This window comes from Heterodontus francisci, chromosome 13 (genome assembly GCF_036365525.1).
Source record: "Heterodontus francisci isolate sHetFra1 chromosome 13, sHetFra1.hap1, whole genome shotgun sequence".
Lineage (NCBI taxonomy): Eukaryota > Metazoa > Chordata > Chondrichthyes > Heterodontiformes > Heterodontidae > Heterodontus > Heterodontus francisci.
The window spans coordinates 2,397,281-2,418,836 of NC_090383.1; the positions used below are offsets into that span (position 1 = coordinate 2,397,281).

General features: G+C 43.3%; 1 protein-coding gene across 4 annotated transcripts in view; it reads left to right on the plus strand.

The window, feature by feature from the left end:
- Positions 1-389: 389 nt before the first annotated feature.
- Positions 390-21,556, plus strand: part of ugp2b (UDP-glucose pyrophosphorylase 2b) — a 49,061-nt gene continuing 27,894 nt past the window's right edge. Inside the window, exons 1-4 of one of the 4 annotated variants that reach the window (XM_068044242.1) lie at positions 390-812; positions 1,281-1,348; positions 10,111-10,247; positions 12,416-12,523. In XM_068044242.1, the coding sequence (XP_067900343.1) occupies positions 10,143-10,247; positions 12,416-12,523 (213 nt within the window). In that variant the 5' untranslated portion in view covers positions 390-812; positions 1,281-1,348; positions 10,111-10,142. Of the gene's footprint in view, positions 813-1,201; positions 1,349-10,110; positions 10,248-12,415; positions 12,524-21,556 lie in introns of those variants that run through there. The other 3 variants (XM_068044243.1, XM_068044241.1, XM_068044246.1) reach the window with 3 other exon arrangements.

Genomic DNA, 21,556 nt, shown 5'->3' on the forward strand with positions numbered 1-21,556 from the left:
ATCTTATCCCCCCCTGATCTTACCCCCCCCCACCCTCCCCTGATCACCCCCACCCCCTCCCTCCCTCGATCAACCCCCACCCCCTCCCTCCCTCCCTCCCCTCATCTTACCCCCCCACTCCCTCCCTCCCCTCATCTTACCCCCCCCACTCCCTCCCTCCCCTGATCTTACCCCCTCCACCCCCCCCCCTGATCTTACCCCCCCCTGATCTTACCCCCCCTCCCCCTCCCCCTCCTGACCTTACCCACAACCTGACCTTCAAGTTGTTCGCATTGCCCTGGTAGGCCAAGTGCTGACGTCACAGCCGAAGCCGGCAGATGATAGGATACAGGTCCTGCCAATCCCAGCCTTAGACCAATAGGAAGCTCACTGGTCATAGTCCCGCCCTCGGCTTACTGTTTTCTTGAAGCTGAAGGTGGGTTTGGGCCCCGCTCCCGCTTCCCCACCGGCCCCCGGCCACCAGGACCCCCATGCCGGCTCCTGCACACCGACACCTCCCATTCCCGGGACAGCCTCCACTCTTCAACTGGAGAACGGGAACGTGGTGGCGGATCCGGGGCCTGAGGCCGCAGTCCGGGCGGTGGACGCAGAGCGGCCCCCACCCCCACCCCCACCCCCGCGGCCCGGGACCGGGACCGGGAACGCGCTGCCGCTGGCCTCTACATCGGGGCGGTGCCGAGTTTCGGTCCCTCCCCCGAGTCCGGCTTGTACTAACAGCCGGCTCCGGCTCCCCAACAGTATCGCCGCCGCTCTCACTCCCTCACAGCCGGGCTGACTGACCCAGCCCTGTCGCCTTGACAACATGTCTACAGGTGAGAGAAACTCCCGGCGCCGGCGGGAGCGGGGAGCGCCTCAGGGCCAGCCCAAGGCGGAGGGGCCGAGCGGCCGCTGTCCGCAGTCCCGGGGCGGAGGGGCCGAGCGGCCGCAGTCCCGGGGCGGAGGGGCCGAGCGGCCGCTGTCCGCAGTCCCGGGGCGGAGGGGCCGAGCGGCCGCTGTCCGCAGTCCCGGGGCGGAGGGGCCGAGCGGCCGCAGTCCCGGGGCGGAGGGGCCGAGCGGCCGCTGTCCGCTGTCCGCAGTCCCGGGGCGGAGGGGCCGAGCGGCCGCTGTCCGCAGTCCCGGGGCGGAGGGGCCGAGCGGCCGCTGTGTCCGGCTTCCCCCAGCGGCACCAGCTAGTCTCCAGCCGGGAATTAAATAAATATAAACATTGAGAAAAGGGTTTGTGCTGCTGGGATTATTGAATTCCTCTCACTCTTATCGATTTGTACTTTGTCCCGGGACAGACGCTTCCAGTTTCATTCTGCGGCCAGTCTTGCGGCATCTACAGCAATTCCTGCGGAGCAGTGCAAAGGTGCGCCGTCTTTTACTGCATGTTGTGCAAAATCCGATGGGGATCTTCCCAATTGCGAAACGGGATAAATGTGCTCTGCTGGAAGGTCATTGCATTGCGGATATTGGGGCTCAATATCCTGCTTAAAAATCGCGAGCCACAGATTGCTGATTTTTGCATTGCATGGCGCGACCAGGCATTGCCTTTTTGCATCGTGGCTACCTTTTACGCTAACAGCTTAATTACTGTGGCTCATATTTCACTTGTGACAATTTTAGAAATTTAAACTTTAGTACATGTCAACTTTTTAAAACTGCGTGGACTGTGCAAGGTGAATAGCGAAACAGTAGATTAACAATTTACGCGATCTCCGGTTCTTAAATTGCTGATGTATTTTGTTTTTTTAAAGGTGTATTGCGTTTATTGCATTTTCTGAAATAGTGAAAAGTGCCTTTTACAAGGAAAAAAAATAAAAACATGTCTGATGAAGGTCAAATCAGATAAAGGGACCCTTTACCAAGGGGATTATTGTCAGAATCTTGGAGATGGTGCAGAGGAGATTTACCAGAATTATACCTGGGATGAGGGACTTCAGGAGATACGATAGAAGCTTGGAGTTCTGCTTATAACTGAGATGGTTAAAGGGCGATTTAATAAAGATGTTCAAAATTATTAAGGGTTTCAATAGAGGCGAGGATGGTAAAAATTTTCCATTGACATGAGGGTTGATGAGCAGAGGAGAGATTTTAAGTCAGTCTGAAAATTCTTTTGTCAATAACCTTGTTATAATCGGGAATGCACTGTCTGAAGGGACAGTAGGAGCAGGAGTAGGTCATTCAGTCCTTCGAGCCTGCTCTGCCATTATAGATCGTCCCCATATCCCTTGATGTCATTAGCAACTAGAAATCTATTGATCTCTCTGTTGAACTTAGTGACTGAGGTTACACCACCCTCTGGGGCAGAGCATTCCAAAGATTCGCCACCCTCTGAGTGACGAAGCTCCTCATCTCAGTCCTAAATGGCTTGCCCTTTATTCTGAGATTGTGTCCCCTGGTTCTAGACCCCACAGCCAGAGGAAACATCCTTCCTGCATCTAGCCTGTCTATCCCTTTAAGAATTTTGTCAGTTTCTGAGATGCCCCTGGTTCTTCTAAACTCCAGAGAGTACAGGCAAGGTCTCCTTAATCTCTCCTCATAGGACAATCCCACCATTCCAGGAATCAGTCTGGTGAACCTCCGCTGCACTCCCTCAATGGCAAGTATATCGTTCCTCAGGCAAGGGGACCAGGACTGCACACAATATTCCAAATGTGGCCTCACCAATGCTCTAAACAATTGAAGCAAGACTTCTTTGCTGCTGTACTCACATCCTCTGTTGCCTTCCTGATTGCTTGCTGCACCTGCATGCTAGCTTTTAGTGACTTATGAACAAGGACACCTAAGTCCCTTTGGACATCAACACTTTACAATCTCTCACCATTTAAGAAATACTCTGCACCTCTATTTCTCCTACCAAAGTGGATAACCTCACACTTATCCACATTATATTCCATCTGCCATGTTCTTTCCCACTCACTCAGCCTGTACAAATCCCTTTGAAGCCTCTTTGCATCCTCCTCACAACTCACATTCCTATCAAAATTTGTGTCATCCACAAACTTGGAAATACTACAATTGGACCCCACATCCAAATCATTTCAATAGTAACTTTCAAAGTCAGAATTGGATAATTACCATCAAAAGAAAAAAATTGTAGGGCTATTGAGAAAGAGTATGGGAGTGGGACAATTGTGGTAGCTCTTTCAAAGCTGACACAGACACAATATGCTGTATTGTTTTGAGGATTCTGGGTTAAAAATGTAGATTCTGGTTGGTAGAATATACTTTCAAATTTTTAAATGTTTACCTTTTATTTTCGATGCATGTCAGAAGAAGCAAAGGCTTCTCATGGTGTTAATAGACAGGGTACTTGAGGAGCTTGGGGCCACCGCTAGTTTGTTTATTTAGAGATACAGCACTGGAACAGGCCCTTCGGCCCACCGAGTTTGTGCCGACCATCAACCACCCATTTATACTAATCCTACATTCATCCCATATTCCTACCACATCCCCTCAATTCCCCTACCTACATTAGGGGCAATTTACAATGGCCAATTTACCTATCACCCTGCAAGTCTTTGACTGTGGGAGGAAACCGGAGCACCCAGCGAAAACCCACGCAGTCACAGGGAGAACTTGCAAACTCCACACAGGCAGTACCCAGAATTGAACCCGGGTCACTGTAGCTGTGAGGCTGCGGTGCTAACCACTGTGCTGCAACAACGGTGGAACAATTAAAATCAGGAATGTTCAAGAGGCGAGAATTAGAGGAGTGCAGCTATCTCTGAGATTTGTGATGCTGGAGGAGATTAGAGAAAGGGAGGGGTGAAGCTGTGGAGGGATTTGAAACACGGATGAGAGCTTGGCAAGATGTGATGAGTGGAGTGCCACAGGGATCAGTGCTGGGACCTCAACTAATTACAATTTATATCAGTGACTTGGATGAAGGATTGAATGTGTGGTTGCTAAATTTGCTGGTGACTCAAAGATAGGTAGGAGATTAAGCTGTGAAGGGGACATAAGGAGTCTGCAAAGGGATATAGATAGGTTAAGTGAGTGGGCAAACATTTGGCAGATGGAGTATAATGTGGGAAAATGTGAACTTATCCACTTTGGCAGGAAGAATAGTAAAGCAGCATATTATTTAGTTTGAAAAAGAGATTGCTGAACTTTGAGGTACAGAAGGATCTGGGTGTCATGGTACATGAATCACAAAAGGTTAGCATGCAGATACAGCAAGTGATTAGGAAGTCAAATGGAATGTTGTCACTTTATTGCAAGGGGAATGTAATGTAAAAGTAGGGATGTTTTGCTAGTTATGCAGGGTATTGGTGAGACCACTGTGTACAGTTTTGGTCTCCTTATTTAAGAAAGGATGTAAATGCGTTAGAGGCAGTTCAGATTCAGAAGGTTAATTGAACTGACACCTGGGGTGGGGGTGGTTATCTTATGAGGAAAGGTTGGACAGGTTGGATCTGTATCCATTGGAGTTTAGAAGAATGAGAGTTGATCTTATTGAAACATATAAGATCTTATAGCAACTTGACAGGGTGGATGCTGAAAGGATGTTTCCCTTTGTGGGAGAGACTCGAACTAGGGGGCACAGTTTAAAAACGAGGGTCGTCCGTTTAAGACGGCAGTGGAGAAATTATTTTCTCTGAGGATTGAGCGTCTTTGGAACTATCTTTCCCAGAGAGCGGTGGAGGCAGTTTCATTGAATATTTTTAAAGCAGAGGTAGATAAATTCTTGACTAACAAGGGAATCAAAGGGTATCGGGGGTAGGCGGGAAAGTGGAGTTGAGGCTACAATCAGATCAGCCGTAATCTTTTTAAATGGTGGAGCAGGCTTGAAGGGGCTGAATGGCTGACTCTTTCTAATTCGTATGTTCGTAACTTTAAAATTGAGGCGTTGCTTGACCGGGAGCCATTGAAGGTAAGTGAGCACAGAAATGATGGGTGAATGGGATTGGGTTGTGAGTAAGTACACGGGCAACAGTTTTGGATGGCCTCAAGTTTACAGAGGGTAGGAAGTGGGACCCCGGCCAGGAGTGCATTGGAAAAGTCAAGTCTAGAGGTAACAAAGGCACGGGTGAGGGTTTCAGCAGTAAGCCAGATGAGCAGAGATGGGTGAAGTCGGGCCATGTCGCAGGTGGAAATGTGCAGTCTTAGTGATTGTGCAAATATGTGTTCGGAAGCACTTCTCTGGGTCAAATATGACTAAGATTGCAAACCGTCTGGTTCAGCCTCACAGTTACCAGGGAGAGGGATGGAGTCAGTGACTAAAGTATGGAGTTTGTAGCTTCCCAATATTTAATTGAAAGCAGAGTTCTGGATGATGTAACCAAAATAGTAGTATCCAAGTCACGGGGAAGTCAGGCTTAAGCAGTACAGTCCTCTGGTCAGACCCTATCCAGTTCTGGTGATCAAGTTCTGGGAAAATTGGCACAACTTGCATTTTTCAGAATTCCATTAGTCTGTACTTGCAGCTGGGACCAGAGTGTAAAAGGATAGTGTATTAACACTGTATCCCCTAGTTTCTGTGAATTATGTATTGCAGTCTATTGCTGGTGGAATCCAACTTCGTGTTGACCAAGTCTGTATAAACTGTTGAGGGCTTGCAACTAGATTGCTCAATACTGGTTCAGTTTGTGTGCTACCAGTTGACTCTGTTGTGTGTACTGACTGCTGTCAAGAATTGGATGCCTGCTGCATTGGATACTACAACAAAGAATTAAAATGCATCTTTTGGATCTGTCTATCTTGCAAATGATTATCTGTGCTTGATTTTGCCGAATTTGCATCTTTCTCAGGGTTTGATGTCATTATTTGCTCCTGTGAGTGGTAGGAGCATTTACTTGCACTGTTTTTCATATATCTATATGGTAATTTGACTCGGGAATGCAACAAAGAAACTCCCTGGTAATTTGGAGCAGACCTCTGTCATGCTCTTGTGTATTTCTTCAATCGCTCTTGTGGACAAAGTTAAGACTAGATGAGGTGAAGCTCGATTTTGGAAGGACTCAACATTGAGTTCATAATTTTCAGAGCTTAACCACTACCAGCATTTGTAGACAGCAGCTGTTGGTAATCATTCTGCTTTTCCTATTTACAGTTCATGTGGGCTCAGCTTTTGTTAATCTCTCATGCCTTCCACCCTATTGCAGACCTCCCTTTTTTTTTTAGAATTAGAATTAGAACATTACAGCGCAGTACAGGCCCTTCGGCCCTCGATGTTGCGCCAACCTGTGAAACCATCTGACCTACACTATTCCATTTTCATCCATATGTCTATCCAATGACCACTTAAATGCCCTTAAAGTTGGTGAGTCTACTACTGTTGCAGGCAGGGCGTTCCACGCCCCTACTACTCTCTGAGTAAAGAAACTACCTCTGACATCTGTCCTATATCTATCACCCCTCAACTTGAAGCTATGTCCCCTCGTGTTTGCCATCACCATCCGAGGAAAAAGACTCTCACTATCCACCCTATCTAACCCTCTGATTATCTTATATGTCTCTATTAAGTCACCTCGCCTCCTCCTTCTCTCCAGCGAAAACAACCTCAAGTCCCTCAGCCTTTCCTCATAAGACCTTCCCTCCATACCAGGCAACATCCTAGTAAATCTCCTCTGCACCCTTTCCAAAGCTTCCACATCCTTCCTATAATGCGGTGACCAGAACTGCACGCAATACTCCAGGTGCGGTCTCACCAGAGTTTTGTACAGCTGCAGCATGACCTCGTGGCTCCGAAACTCGATCCCCCTACTAATAAAAGCTAACACACCATATGCCTTCTTAACAGCCCTATTAACCTTGGTAGCAACCTTCAGGGATTTATGTACCTGGACACCAAGATCTCTCTGTTCATCTACACTACCAAGAATCTTCCCATTAGCCCAGTACTCTGCATTCCTGTTACTCCTTTTGTTCTTTCCTCTCCTTCCTCCATTTTCTTTGCCTCTGTAATTGCTTAAAACCTGTTACATCCTTAACTTTTTCCAGTTCTGAGGAAAAATTATCGACCTGAAACGTTAACTCTGTTTCTCTCTCCACAGTTGCTCCCCGATCTGAGTATTTCCAGCGCTTTTATGTTTTTATTCGAGATGAAGCTTGGTTGGATTCATAAACTATGCATTTCATCCCCACAATAAAATAAAACAGAAGAATGGGAATGATCAATACAACTTGAACAAGTAATATAAAATAAAGAACTTAGTGTTATCCAGCCTCTGCCCAGGTTAGAACAACACTCCTCTTGTAGCTTTATGCTGCCTGGATCTGCTGCTCTGTTTTCCAAAAACAGACTACCTTCCTTACTTAGTGTTTCTATATTCTGCTTTATTCCTGACTTCACTCAGGAAAAGATTAACCCCTCCAACACAATGGGTGCAAAGTGCTTTTTGAGATAAGCCACCAAGTTGCTTATTGTGTAGTCTTAGAGAGGGTGAGGGACAACTTTTAACAATTGGGCCACCTTTCATCTGAAATAAAAACAAGGTGCTGAAAATACTCAGCAGGTCTGGCAGCATCTGTGGAAAGAGAAACAGTTAACATTTCAGGTTGATGAGAACTGTTCTGATGCAAGGTCATTGACCTGAAACGTTAACTCTGTTTCTCTCTCCACAGATGCTGCCAAACCTGCTGAGTATTTCCTGCACTTTCTGTTTTTATTTCAGATTTACAATATCTACAGTATTTTGCTTTTATCTTTCATCTGATTTTGCATTCACTTCCCTGAAAAACTGATCTCCTTTAAAGCTAGCTTTGACTCCTTTTACAATTGTTTGTCCTTTTACATTCTAGATACTAATCTATATGGGAAAAGTAGTCCTTTAATACAAGAGTAAAACTCATTACTGAACTTGTAAAATTCTAAACTTAACCCTAATTGTTTGTATGGAAAAAGGTAGAACATACTGGCTCAATCTAGACAGCATATCAGCAATATAATAAAAGCAAAATACTGCAGATGCTGGAAATCTGAAATAAAAATAAGGTGCTGGAAATACTCAGCAGGTCTGGCAGCATCTGTGGAGAGAGAAAGTTGTCATTTCGAGTCAGTTATGACACCTCAGAACAGAAGAAGAGTCATATTTGACTTGGAACATCAACTGTTTCTTTCTCCACAGATGCAAGTCAGCAATGTTTTGCTCACCAGACCTGCTCACCTTGAAGCCATCCACCCATTTAAAAACTCAAAGCTCAATCCAGCGTTTGTAAATGTACTCCATAGTTTCCAACTTAAGCTTTCAGCCAAATACACACATTGGCGTGCTCGCATGCCCACATCACAGCTCTTGCAAATAGCATGTTCCACATTTGTTAGGCTCCTGTTCTCATAACTGATTGCTCTACTCTCCATCTTCTTCCTGCATCAGCATTGCTCTTAATCTGGTTGGATTCATATCTGTCATGATTTGAGTTCTTGTTTATTTGTTGAAAAATTACATAGATGTAGATTTGCCCAACAAACCTGTCCCACTGCTTTCGACACCAGTAGACACAAACTCTTCATTAGCTGCTGTGATGGAAAGGGTCAGGAAGGGAGTTGCTCGTTGAAGACTACACAGCCTCTGCCCTGATATTGTAACCACAATGTTGACATGGCTGTTCCACTTGGTTTTTCGGTCAATGGTGACCTTCAAGATGCTGGCGGTGGAGAATTTGGCAGTGTTGATACTGTAGAAAGTCAGAGCTGGCTGGGAGGATTCTTGGTTGAGATGGACATTGCTTGGAATTTATTACATGTGAATGTTACCTGCCGTTTGTCAGCCCGTTCAGAAGCAGATCTTGCCGTGGGCTGCCATGAGCTACTCTAAGAGAAATTGTAAATTAAAGGGCTGCCAGTTTCCTTGCCTTAAGCCCAAGTGATAAACAGCCTCTATACACTTCCAGGAGTGGATTGTACAATTTACCAACTTCAGCATTGCCAACATTATACAGCCAGTTCCAAGCAGCTTACGTATCAAAAATAAACAGCATATTTAAAGGCTCTGGTTGTCCTGATACGTGGGATGAAAATTACTTCTGGGTTGAAATGCTAAAAATCAGAACTGAATACATTTTAAAACTTTTATCAAGCATAAGGAGCTGACTGATGCAAAGATAAGCCTCAAATATATTTTTTTTTCTGAAATCTTCCCCGGAGTGTTACTTGAACTCTTTAAAATGTGATCTGGAATTTAACTTGCCAATCTCTAGTAGTTTGATAGACTAAAAATGAAGGGAAAGACCTCAGACACGCTGAAAGATTCTTTCAGTTCATAATCACTATGGAATTGTATGACACTTCAATCTACCTAAATTAATTTGTGTTGATCAAAAAACTTGCTGCTAATTGATGAGCCCGCCATAAATTTGCCCCTAGTTCAACAGTAATTGGTTTAGGAAACTGTTGCGCTAGTCTGATGGCAGTGTTCTTTCAATGAATGTAAAAATACATTGCACTGTGACATTTCCCCACATCTCATCCATTCTCTGCCTGATACAGGAATGTATGCAAATTGTTAATAAAAGTATGAAATGTTACTTTTCTTGGCACTCAGCTGTCACACATTTATTAAGTTATTAACTCTTAAAATCATCTCTTTTCAGCCAAATTTAGGGCTGATATCATGATGTTGCACTTGGGGTGCAGTTCCCTGCCTGGAGTGCTCACTGTTCTTGGAATTGTAAAGTAGGCCCAGGTAGACTTGACAGTTTTCCCTCCCTCCTCTGAAAGCAAATCTGTGCCTTAATGGGTTGCATGGATTACAGGTGACCTCTAGTACTTCACTCAAGATTCCATTATCAGAGAGAGAGAGAGTCTGGATCTAGGTTGTTTGACTAGTTTGTCCTCAGTTTGAGCGTACAAGACAAACAACACAAAATGCACACCTATACCTGCTTTGTATCAGATTCATTATTGTCTTGATGCATCTTGAAGCTAAATCCTGTCAGACTGCTGTTTGTCTTTAATTGGGACCTTTCAGAAGCTAATTATGCTCTATGGGGCATACTATTTTAAGATTTTGAGAGATCCAGATATTAGTCGTTGATGAACCCTATTTGATTTAGTACGATGATCAAATCCTACTCATCAATGACTCAAGTGTCAGGACACCATCTCCAATTATTATGTAATATATCTAGAGGCAGTGTATTTGGATGAATTGCTTTTTCTTTTCCCCCCCCCTCATTTTGTAGGTGTTGTTATACCTCCTCATTTTATCACAACCATGTCGAGAGGTGGGACAGCCCAGTTTGACTGCCAGGAGCTGGAGAGTACCATGGGGAAGGAGCTTGCTCAGTTACTGGAAATTGCTCCAAAGAGTGCGCAAGAAGTATGTATTTTTTTTTTTGTTGCAACAGCTACCACTTTATATAGAGCATTTAACATATGAAACCTGTCTCAAGTTGCCCAAAGGGGAAAGGAATGGATGCTGACTATTTATTTGTAGGGGAGTTAGTGAGAGACGGCTTGAGCAAAGGGATGGGTTTTTAGGAATCATTTAACAGTAAGGTGAAATTGCTGGGGTGTGGGGTGGGAGGGGGGGTGGGGTGCGGTGGGTGGTGGTGAAAATGTTTAGAGGTAGTTTGAGAGTAGAGCTGAGACAGTTTAAAAATGTCATCTGTGGCGAAGTGGAGGGAGAGGAGTTACATATAAGGTTAGAGTTGAAGGTATGGAGGGGATGAAAAACTGGGGATAGATTACAGAAGTGGGATGAGGCGAGGATGTAGAGGGTTTTGTAGATGAAGATTTAAAATGATGCATTTGATGACAGAGCCAGTTTAGGCTGGATTGATGGCGAGCTGACCTTCATGCATAAATATGGTATTGAAGAAAACAAAAGCAGTAAATACCACATGTATTGAACCTCTGAGGAATGCATTTCATTTTTACAATATTTTTTTATTGTCCATCTCAAAGTGCCTTAAAGGTTTGCACCTGTCTCTGAAATAAATGATTAAACAGCTATTGTCATTTTTGGGGGTGTTATTGTAAATGAAGGCATATTCTCAAGAGCACCTTGGAGGGCAATTAGAGATGAGCAATAAATGCTGTCCTTGCCAGCAATGCTCACATCCTATGGATGGATAGAATTATTTGCTTGTATGCCAAGTGGTAGAATATTGGCCTCTATTTGTGATGTTATTAGCAGAGGTAAATTGGACAGCAACTTCCAGAGTCCACACTAGTAGTTAACTGCAGAAATCCCAGAGGTTGCTGTTTTGAATTACCCTGCTCCTCCACAGGCAGCACTATAAACATGCCAGAAATAATTCTGGCTGGTGCAATCAGGTGTAAGTGAAATTTTAATGACATGATATGTCAGTTACTGCCAAACAACCTCTCTGGCCCTGAAAATTTAATTTTATATGTGAAGTTTCATTCCTTCAGAATTTAATTAGTGTTGGAGATTTTTTAAAAAATATTTTCTGTCTCTCATTTTTCAATTACTCCCATTTTTCTTTCCCCATCGTTTTCATTTCTGCACGATTTATATCTAATACTTCCTGATTTCGACTCTGCATGTCTGTGAGGATTCTCCAATCTGGTTGAAGAGGCACACTGTTGCTTTCTTTGCTCATACAAGCCACAGATCTCCTGCGGAATGCACCGCGCTGATCAGATGCCCAATCAACGAGTATCCGCTTAAAAGCCTGTGGACAGCTGTCACTGTGGTGAATGCAAATGCCGTCACTTTGTCACTGACCACAAAATCCTGCCATCATTCTTTTAAATTTTTAATGAACAATTCATAGCTGTTGTTTAAAATTAATTTCTATCAATAATTAGAGACTCCATGGATAGTCTAGTGCTGTAATATCTTTTGAAGATGACAAGTCATTTTCATAGATTCAAATTCATTCACTCAATTCTTTTTAAGACTTTTGAGTGGTGCTTTTGCTTCTTTATCAAAAGCTAGTCAGGAGGAAAAAGCATAGAGTGCACTATAAATTTTTTATTGGTGTTCCTGTGCATTAAGTGGGAATCAAAAGAAAACCTTAATATCTATTTCTGAACAAAGTAATTGGCTGCCTTTATTAAAACTTGTGAGTTTGTTAGAAGTTGCTGGTTGACTGACTTTTTAATTTTGGAACTGCAACTGTATTTCATGATGAAAAATTTGTATTTTTTTATTAATCATTCAGATTTGAAATGGGGAGATGCTATCCACTCAACTCACATATCTATTAAATCAGATATTGATGCTGTAAACCTTTTTGTGTCTTACAGAATGTTTGGTTATAATAATTTGCCAATTCTGTAGAACTTTCAACGTGCTAAGTCCTTTTTAGCTCATTACTTTCAGGCCCCTCTCTTTCTCCCCCCCCCCCCCCCCCCCCCCCCCACCCATCTACTCAATAAATGGGCTTAGAGATTAACATGCCAAGAAATCAACAGTTATGCTATAGAACTTGTCCTTCAGATTTTGTGTTTGTAGATACTGTATGTACGTCATATATGCCTGGAAAAGTTTTACTATTAATTGTTTTATATTTTAAGCAAATGAAGAAAGATATTGAGGGATTCCAGAAACTCTTTCACAGTTTGATGCAGAGGAAGGGTCCTTCAGTAGAATGGGAGAAGATTCAAAAAGCACCTGAAGATTCTGTAAGTTCTGTACATCGAGTGCAATTGTAGATAACAGCTACTAAAGTGAGTATATAGCATAGAAATACTATGCCTGTGACCAATAAATAACAATGAAAACAGTACAACTGGAATATTTTTCATGTGGCATGAAGTTAATCTGGGTGATAATTAGGAATTTAATATGACCTAGATGCTGCGCCCTTGTCCCTTCACTGCTACAACTGCCGCATGTAAGTTTTCCAACTGTAAAGTTTTTCAGTGGATGACTAGAAGTTTCTGAAATGTAAACTGAACATCAATCCACTTTGCTTTTTGTTCCGTTACTAGCGGAGCTCTTGTAGTGTTGCTCATGGTGTGGTGGTGTGAAGCTACAATGCTACATAGTGGTCACAGCCTGCAATTACAGCACATGTTTACATAGGAAATTTACGTTATAATTCCTCAACATTTTTGATGTTAAATGTTGACATAAAAGTCATGAGGGATATTTATAGACACGAAATGCAAGAAGATGCACAAGTTTTAATCATAATGTTCTCCTTTCCCCTTCTCCACCACACTCTCTCTTCTGTTTCTTTGGTAATATTAGTTTATTAGGCTGAACCTTTTGTCACCAATCTTATTAAAAACAAAAATTGTGAAATGAAGAAAAGCAAATTGAAAGCATCTTGTTACGACTAAGAGCTCCTAAATACTGCTGTCAGTATCAGGTCATTTAAACAATTCAGATGTTAGAGATTCAGGTGAAAGGGATTGTTTGTGAAGAGAAAGATCCATCTTCACATTGAGGTCTGTGAATGTAAGTGAAATTGAGCTTGAACTGCCCGTCGTGGACTTTTTAAATCAGCAACTTTGCATTGGAGCCAGGTCCTGAGTGAGTATTTTATCAGTTTTGTTCCTGGCCAAATTTCAAACAGAGAGCTTTTTATTTTTAATTGCAGTACTCAACCCATGAGCTCTGACAATGTTCAACAAAATGAATGCCCTCAAAGGGAATAGACACTTTTTTTCATAGGGGAAATAAACCATTTCTTCCAGGTTCATATGTGCAAAGCTAAAATTTAGTGTGAATTATTATAGGTAATAAAAAAAAGTATAAGTTCATGTTTTGCTTTGGTTCCAAAGACACACAAACCCAACAGGAAAAGTGAATCAACCGTGGCTAACAACAGAAGTTAAAGATTGATTAGATCAAAGGAAGTGGCTTATAAGATCGCCAGAAAAAGTGGTAAGCTGAGGATTGGGAGCAATTTAGAATCCAGCAAAGGAAGACCAAGAAACTGATAAAGGGAAAAGAGAATTTGAATGCAAGCTAGCTATAAACATAAAGGCAGACTGTAAAAGCTTCTTTAGGTATGTGAAAAAGAAAAGATTAGCGAGGACAAATGTGGGTCCATTACAAGTGGAGGCAGGAGAATTTGTGGTGGGAAATGGAGGGACTAAACAGTTGCTTGGTGTCTGTCTTCACGGAGGAAGATACAGAAAATGTCCCAGAAATGTTTGAGAACTAAGAGACTTGTAAAAATAAGGAACTGAGAGAAATTAGTATCAATAAAGAGGTAGTACTCAAAAAAAAAAAAAAAAATTAACTGGATTGAAAGTTGATAAATGCCCTGGACCAGATGAGCTACATCCCAGAGTATTGAAGGAGGTGGCTATAGAGATAGTGGGTGCATTGGTGGTTGTCTTTCAAAATTCTATAGATTCTGTAAGGGTTCCTGCAGACTGGAAAGTAGCAAATATAACCCCAATATTTAAGAAGGGAGCGAGAGAGAAAATGAAGAACTACAGACCTGTTAGTTTGACATCAGTAGTCAGTGAAATGTTAGAATTTATTATAAAGGTTGTGATAACTGGACACTTGGAAAATATGATTGGGCAGAGTCAACATGGATTTATGAAAGGGAAATCATGTTTGACAAACCTGTTGCAGTTTTTTGAGGATGTTACTTGTAGCATAGATAAAGGAGAACCAGTGGTTGTGGTGTATTTGGGTTTTCAGAAGGCTTTTGATAAGGTCCCACACAGAAGGTTAGTGAACAAAAGTAGACCACGTTGGATTGGGGTTAATATACTGATATGGATTGAGAATTGGTTAACAGACATAAAGAAGAGTGTAGGAATAAATGGGTCAGTCTCAGGATGGCAGGCTGTTACTAGTGGGGTACCGCAAGGATCAGTGCTTGGGCTAAAGCTGTTCACGATCTATATAAATGATTTGGATGTGGGGACCAAATGTAATATTTCCAAATTTGCTGATGACACAAAACTAGGGAATGTAAATTGTGAGAAGGAGGCTTCAAGGGGATTTGGACAGGCTAAGTGGATGGGCAAGAACATGGCAGATGGAATATAATGTGAATAAGTGTGAAGTGATCCACTTTGGTAGAAAAAACAAAGAAAGAGTATTTCTTTAATGGTGAGAGGTTGGGAAGTGTTGATGTCCAAAGAGACCTGGGTATCCTTGTTCATGAGTCACTAAAAGCTGGTATGCAGGTGCAGCAAACAATTAGGAAGGTAAATGGTATGTTGGCCTTTATTGTAAGGGGATTTGAGTATAGAAGTAAAGATGTCTTGCAGTTGTATAGAGCCTTGGTGAGACTGCACCTGGAGTATTGTGTACAGTTTTGGTCTCCTTATCTAAGGAAGGATATACATGTCTTAGAGGGGGTGCAATGGAGGTTCACCAGACTAATCCCTGGGATGGTGGGATTGTCTTATGAGGAGAAACTGGGCCTATATTCTCTGGAGTTTCGAAGATTGAGAGGTGACCTCATTGAAACTTATAAAATTCTTATAGGGCGTGACAGGGTGGATGTGGATAGGATGTTTCCTCTGGCTGGTGAGTCTAGAAGCAGAGGACACAGTCTCAGCATAGGAGACAGGCCATTTTAGACGGAGTTGAGGAGGAATTTCTTCACTGAGGGTGGTGGATCTGTGGAATTCTCTACCCCAGAGGGCTGTGGGAGCTCAATCATTGAGCATGTTCAAGACAGAAATCAATAGACTTCTGGATGCTAACGACATCAAGGGATATGGGGATAATGTGAGAAAATGGCTTAGAAATAGATGATCAGCCATGATCTGTTTGAATGGCAGAACAGGCTCAACAGGCCAAACGGCCTAACCCTGCTCCTAATTGCTATGTTCCTGTGAACAAAACAAATGCTTTTCCAATTTCCTGCTAATGAGGTTCAGGTATAGGAGGGAAAAGTGCTGTTCACCTGGTGGTGGGAGAGGGAAGAGAAAGTATTACATTCTACTTTAATATTAAAAATAGTCTTGATGAAATTAAAACCACTGTACAAACTGATGAAAAATAAACTTGTAACAAAGGTTTACATTTGGACTTTAATTAAAATTTAATTTGACTGTAATACCAGCAATGTGAGACTGAAGTCAGTAGCATATTCTGCCCTTTCCTCTTCTCCTGAAGGTGTTGACACCTTGCTAGGATATGATTCCATGGGCACTGGTCACCCTCCAGTATCTTGTCTGGGAGACTATTCTCTCAGACAGTGCATGTTACCAGGCTATCTCACCACTGAAGACATTGCAAATTATTTTCATCCTCTCCTCACTTCACATCCACACATGCATATTTCCAGTAGGGTTTCCAAATCCATGGGTGGCGAGATTAATTGAAGTACACCCCACTGTGGCATTATGGATAAGATGATCTAAATTGGCATAATGCGAGGATGAACCTGGGACCTTCCTGATCAGCATAACTGTCTTTTATTGGATAAACACTGAGCTGTTGGGAGTTATTCCTGCTGGCTTCTACAATTATTAGAAAATGCCCTTGTAGATTTGCCAGTGGTTTTCTGAGATTTACTGCTCCTGCTTCTAACAAATTTTGTAACTAAATACCATCAAAAGGTACCGAGCTTTAATAGTTCACAAAAATACAAACTAATTATAGCAAGTGAGGGAGTCTTTTCAATATAAAATACTTCTTCCCTACTCCTAGTCCTTGTTAATAATGGTTAGTTTGCAGTATTAATTTAAAGGAGTGACCCAGATGAAGGGAATGAAAAATAGAATGTGCTGTATAAGTGGGGCAAGGGAATAATTCCATTATAAGGTGGCTGGTATCACACTTTGGAGGTCAGCTAACTTGATTTCTTTTTGATGGAAATGTTCTTTGCCTAAGCTTGGCTTACAGTGCTTTTGCTATTCACTGTTTTCAGTAACCGTTTGGGATGCAGGAAGTTGATGTGGGGTGGAAACATGTTCTTTGCTTGTACCTAGTTTTGAAAGTGCATCAATGCTGGCTGTGTTCATGTTCATTAGGCCCGATATATCTGGGGATAGAGGTGTTGAATTTCTATCTACCTTTTAAATTTATATTGCTGCGATTGGCAGAAAAATATTGCAGGATGAAGCCATTGTCAGGCCTTTAATTGAGGGTATTCATGTTAATTCAACTTTTTGAATAAGTAATAGTAGTTACCATCTTTGAGTAGAAAATGTTATACAATAAATATACTTTAAAAGAAAATTGCTGATACTGTTTGAAGTTCAATGCAGAGAAATGTGAGGTGATTCATTTTGGTAGGAAGAATATAGAGAGACAATATGGAATAAAGGGCATAATTCTAAAGGGGGTGCAGGAGCAGAGGGACCTGGCTATATATGTGCATAAGTTATTAAAGGTGGCAGGACAGGTTGTGAGAGCAGTTAATAAAGCATACAGTATCCTGGGCTTTATTAATCGAGGCATAGATAACAAGAGCAAGGAAGTTATGTTGAACTTGTATAAGACACTGGTTCGGCCTCAGCTGGAGTACTGTGTCCAATTCTGGGCGCAGCACTTGAGGAAAGACATGAGGGCATTGGAGAGAGTACAGAAGAGATTCACGGGAATGGTTCCAGGGATGAGGAATTTCAGTTATGAAGATAGATTGGAGAAGTTAGGACTGTTTTTCCTTGGAGAAGAGAACGCTGAGAGTTGATTTGATAGAGATATTCAAAATCATGAGGCGTCTGGACAGAGTAGATAGAGAAACTGTTCCCACTCCTGAAAGGATTGTGAACGAGAGGGCACAGATTTAAATTATTTGGCAAGAGAAGCAAACGTGTCATGAGGAAAAACTTTCTCATGCAGCAAGTGGTTAAGGTCTGGAATGCGCTTCCTGAGAAAGTGGTGGAGGCAGGTTCAATTGAAGCATTCAAAAGGGAATTATACTGTTATATGAAAAAGAATGTGCAGGGTTATGGGGACAAGACAGGGGAATGGAACTGAGGGAGTTGCTCTTTCAGAAAACCAGTGCGGACACGATGGGCCGGATGGCCTCCTATGCTATAACTATTCTGTGATACTGGCCTCTAGCTCTCTGACTCATTCCAGGGTTTAGTTTCTAGCTAGCTGCCAGATTATTACTAGGAACAGTAGTTCACTCCAAATATACATTCTTTAAATTTCTGTGTGAATAGTCACCAGGCTTTCTGCACAGCAAGAATGATTGTTAATGTTGATGGACTACTATGGTGAAGCCGATTGTCAATTATGACTCATGAAAATAAATATTCATAATTGAAATAAATATCTCCAATCCCCTGCTTTAATTGTATAATCATTATTGCTAAAATTAGTTTGCAGCTAGTAATGTCTTGCCAAATTAAAATGGAGCTAAACGACTTGCCAGAACAGTCCACTTTTATTTTTGGTTAGCTTTATTAGATTCAGTATCTATATTTAACAACAATATTTATGTAGCCCCTTTACTGAAAGAAAATATCCCAAGGTGCTTTACAGGAGCATTATAAAACAAAGTATGACCTTTTCTTTCTTTGGCCTCCTGTCTCAAGAAACAATGGGTAAGCGCCTGGAGGTGGTCAGTGGTTTGTGAAGCAGCGCCTGGAGTGGCTATAAAAGCCAATTCTAGAGTGACAGACTCTTCCACAGGCGCTGCAGATAAAATTGGTTGTCGGGACTGTTACACAGTTGACTCTCCCCTTGCACGTCTGTTTTTTTTTCCTGCCAACTGCTAAGTCTCTTCGATTTGCCACTCTTTAGTCCTGCCTTTATGGCTGTTCACCAGCTCTGGTGATCACTGGCAGCTGAGCCACAAAAGGTGAGGGTCAGGTGATCAAAAGCTTGGTCAGTGAGGTAGGTTTTAAGGAGTGTCTTAAAGGAGGAGAGCAAGATGGAGAGGTGCAGGGAGGGTATCTCAGACAACTGAGGCATGGCCTGGTAGAACAATTAAAATCAGGGATGCACAAGAGGCAAGAATTAGAGGAGTGCAGTTATCTTGGGTTATGGAGCTGGAGGAGTTTACAGAGATGGGGAGGGGCAGGGCCATGGAAGGATTTGAAAACAAGGATGAGAATTTTAAAATCAAGACATTACTTGACCAGGAGCCAATGTAGGTCAGCGAGCACAGGGGTGATAGGGGACTGGAACTAGGTACGAGTTAAAACACGGGCAACAGAGTTTTGGATGACCTGTGTTTTATGGGGAGTAGAATGTGGGAGACCAGCCAGGGGTGCGTTGGAATAGTCAAGTCTAGAGGTAACGAAGGCATGAATGAGAGTACCAGCTGCAGCAAAATCACATGATGTTACGGAGATGAAAATAGGCGATCTTAGTGGTGATGTGCATATGAGGTGGAGCTCATCACAGGGTCAAATATGACACCAAGGTTGTGAACAGACTGGCTTAATTTCAGACTGTTGTCAGGGAGAGGGATGGAGTCGGTAGCTAGGGAATGGAGTTTGGAGCACGTACTGAAAACAATATTCAGCTATCACTGACTTAAAAATAGTTGATCAGATTTTAATCATTCTTCCTAAATCATTAATTCATTGGTTAAAGTTCATTACAATATGGAGTTTGTCACCAGACTTTGGGTTTCTTTTGAAAATGAGTGGGTGTGGTCGTCTTAATGCTGTAATTACACAATTCTAAACAAGGGGAGGCAGTGGCGTAGTGGTATTGTCACTGGACTAGTAACCCAGAGACCCAGGGTATTGCTCTGGGGACATGGGTTCAAATCCCACCACAATTAATTAATCTGGAATTAAAAGCTAGTCTAATGATGGCCATGAAACCATTGTCGATTGTTGTAAAAACCCATCTGGTTCACTAATGCCCTTAAGGGAAGGAAATCTGCTGTCCTTAGCTGGTCTGGCCTACATGTGACTCCAGACCCACAGCAGTGTGGTTGACTCTTACATGCCCTCTGAAATGGCCTAGCAAGCCACTCAGTTGTATCTAACCACTACAAAGTCAATAAAAAGGAATGAACCTGGACGGACCACCCGGCATTGACCTAGGCACCGGAAATGACAACGGCAAACCCAGCCCTGTTGACCCTGCAAAGTCCTCCTTACGAACATCTGGGGGCTTGTGCCAAAATTGAGAGAGCTGTCCCACAGACTAGTCAAGCAACAGCCTGACATAGTCATACTCACGGAATCATACCTTACAGACAATGTCCCAGACTCTGCCATCACCATCCCCGGGTATGTCCCACCGGCAGGACAGACTCACCAGAGGTGGTGGCACAGTGGTATACAGTAAGGAGGGAGTTGCCCTGGGAGTCCTTAACATCGACTCTGGACCCCATGAAGTCTCATGGCATCAGATCAAACATGGACAAGGAAACCTCCTGCTGATTACCATCTACTGCTCTCCCTCAGCTGATCAGTCAGTACTCCTCCATGTTGAACAGCACTTGGAGGAAGCACTGAGGGTGGCGAGGGCACAAAATGTACTCTGGGTGGGGGACTTCAATGTCCATCACCAAGAGTGGCTCTGTAGCACTACTACTGAAGGAGCTGGCTGAGTCCTAAAGGACATATCTGCGAGACTGGGTATGCGGCAGGTGGTGGGGAAGCCACCAAGAGGGGAAAACATACTTGACCTCGTCCTCACCAATCTGCCTGTCGCAGATGCATCTGTCCATGACAGTATTGGTAGGAGTGACCACCGCACAGTCCTTGTGGAGACGAAGTCCCGCCTTCACACTGAGGATGCCCTCCATCGTGTTGTGTGGCACTACCACCGTGCTAAATGGGATAGATTTCGAACAGATCTAGCAATGCAAAACTGGGCATCCATGAGGCGCTGTGGGCCATCAGCAGCAGCAGAATTGTACTTAACCACAATCTGTAACCTCATGGCCTGGCATATCCCCCACTCTACCATTACCATCTAGCCAGGAGACCAACCCTGGTTCAATGAAGAGTGCAGGAGGGCATGCCAGGAGCAGCACCAGGCATACCTCAAAATGAGGTGTCAACCTGGTGAAGCTACAACACTGGACTATCTGCGTGCCAAACTGCATAAGCAGCATGCGATAGACAGAGCTAAGCGATCCCATAACCAACGGATCAGATCTAAGCTCTGCAGTCCTGCCACATCCAGCCGTGAATGGTGGTGGACAATTAAACAACTAACTGGAGGAGGTGGCTCCACAAATATCCCCATCCTCAATGATGGGAGAGTCCAGCATATCAGTGCAAAAGATAAGGCTGAAGCATTTGCAACAATCTTCAGCCTGAAGTGCCGAGTTGATGATCCATCTCGGCCTCTTCCTGAGGTCCCCAGCATCACAGATGCCAGACTTCAGCCAATTCGATTCACTCCGCGTGATATCAAGAAACGGCTGAAGGCACTGGATAATGCAAAGTCTTATGGGCCCTGACAATATTCCGGCAATAGTACTGAAGACCTGTGCTCCAGAACTTGCCGCGCCCCGAGCCAAGCTGTTCCAGTACAGCTGCAACACTGGCATCTACCCTGCAATGTGGAAAATTGCCCAGGTATGTCCTATACACAAAAAGCAGGAGAAATCCAACCCGGCCAATTACTTCCCCATCAGCCTACTCTCAATCATCAGTAAAGTGATGGAAGGTGTCATCGACAGTGCCATCAAGCAGCACATGCTTCGCAACAACCTGCTCAGTGACACTCAGTTTGGGTTCCGCCAGGGCCACTCAGCTCCTGACTTCATTACAGCCTTGGTTCAAACATGGACAAAAGAGCTGAACTCGAGGTGAGGCGAGAGTGACTGCCCTTGACATCAAGGCAGCATTTGACCC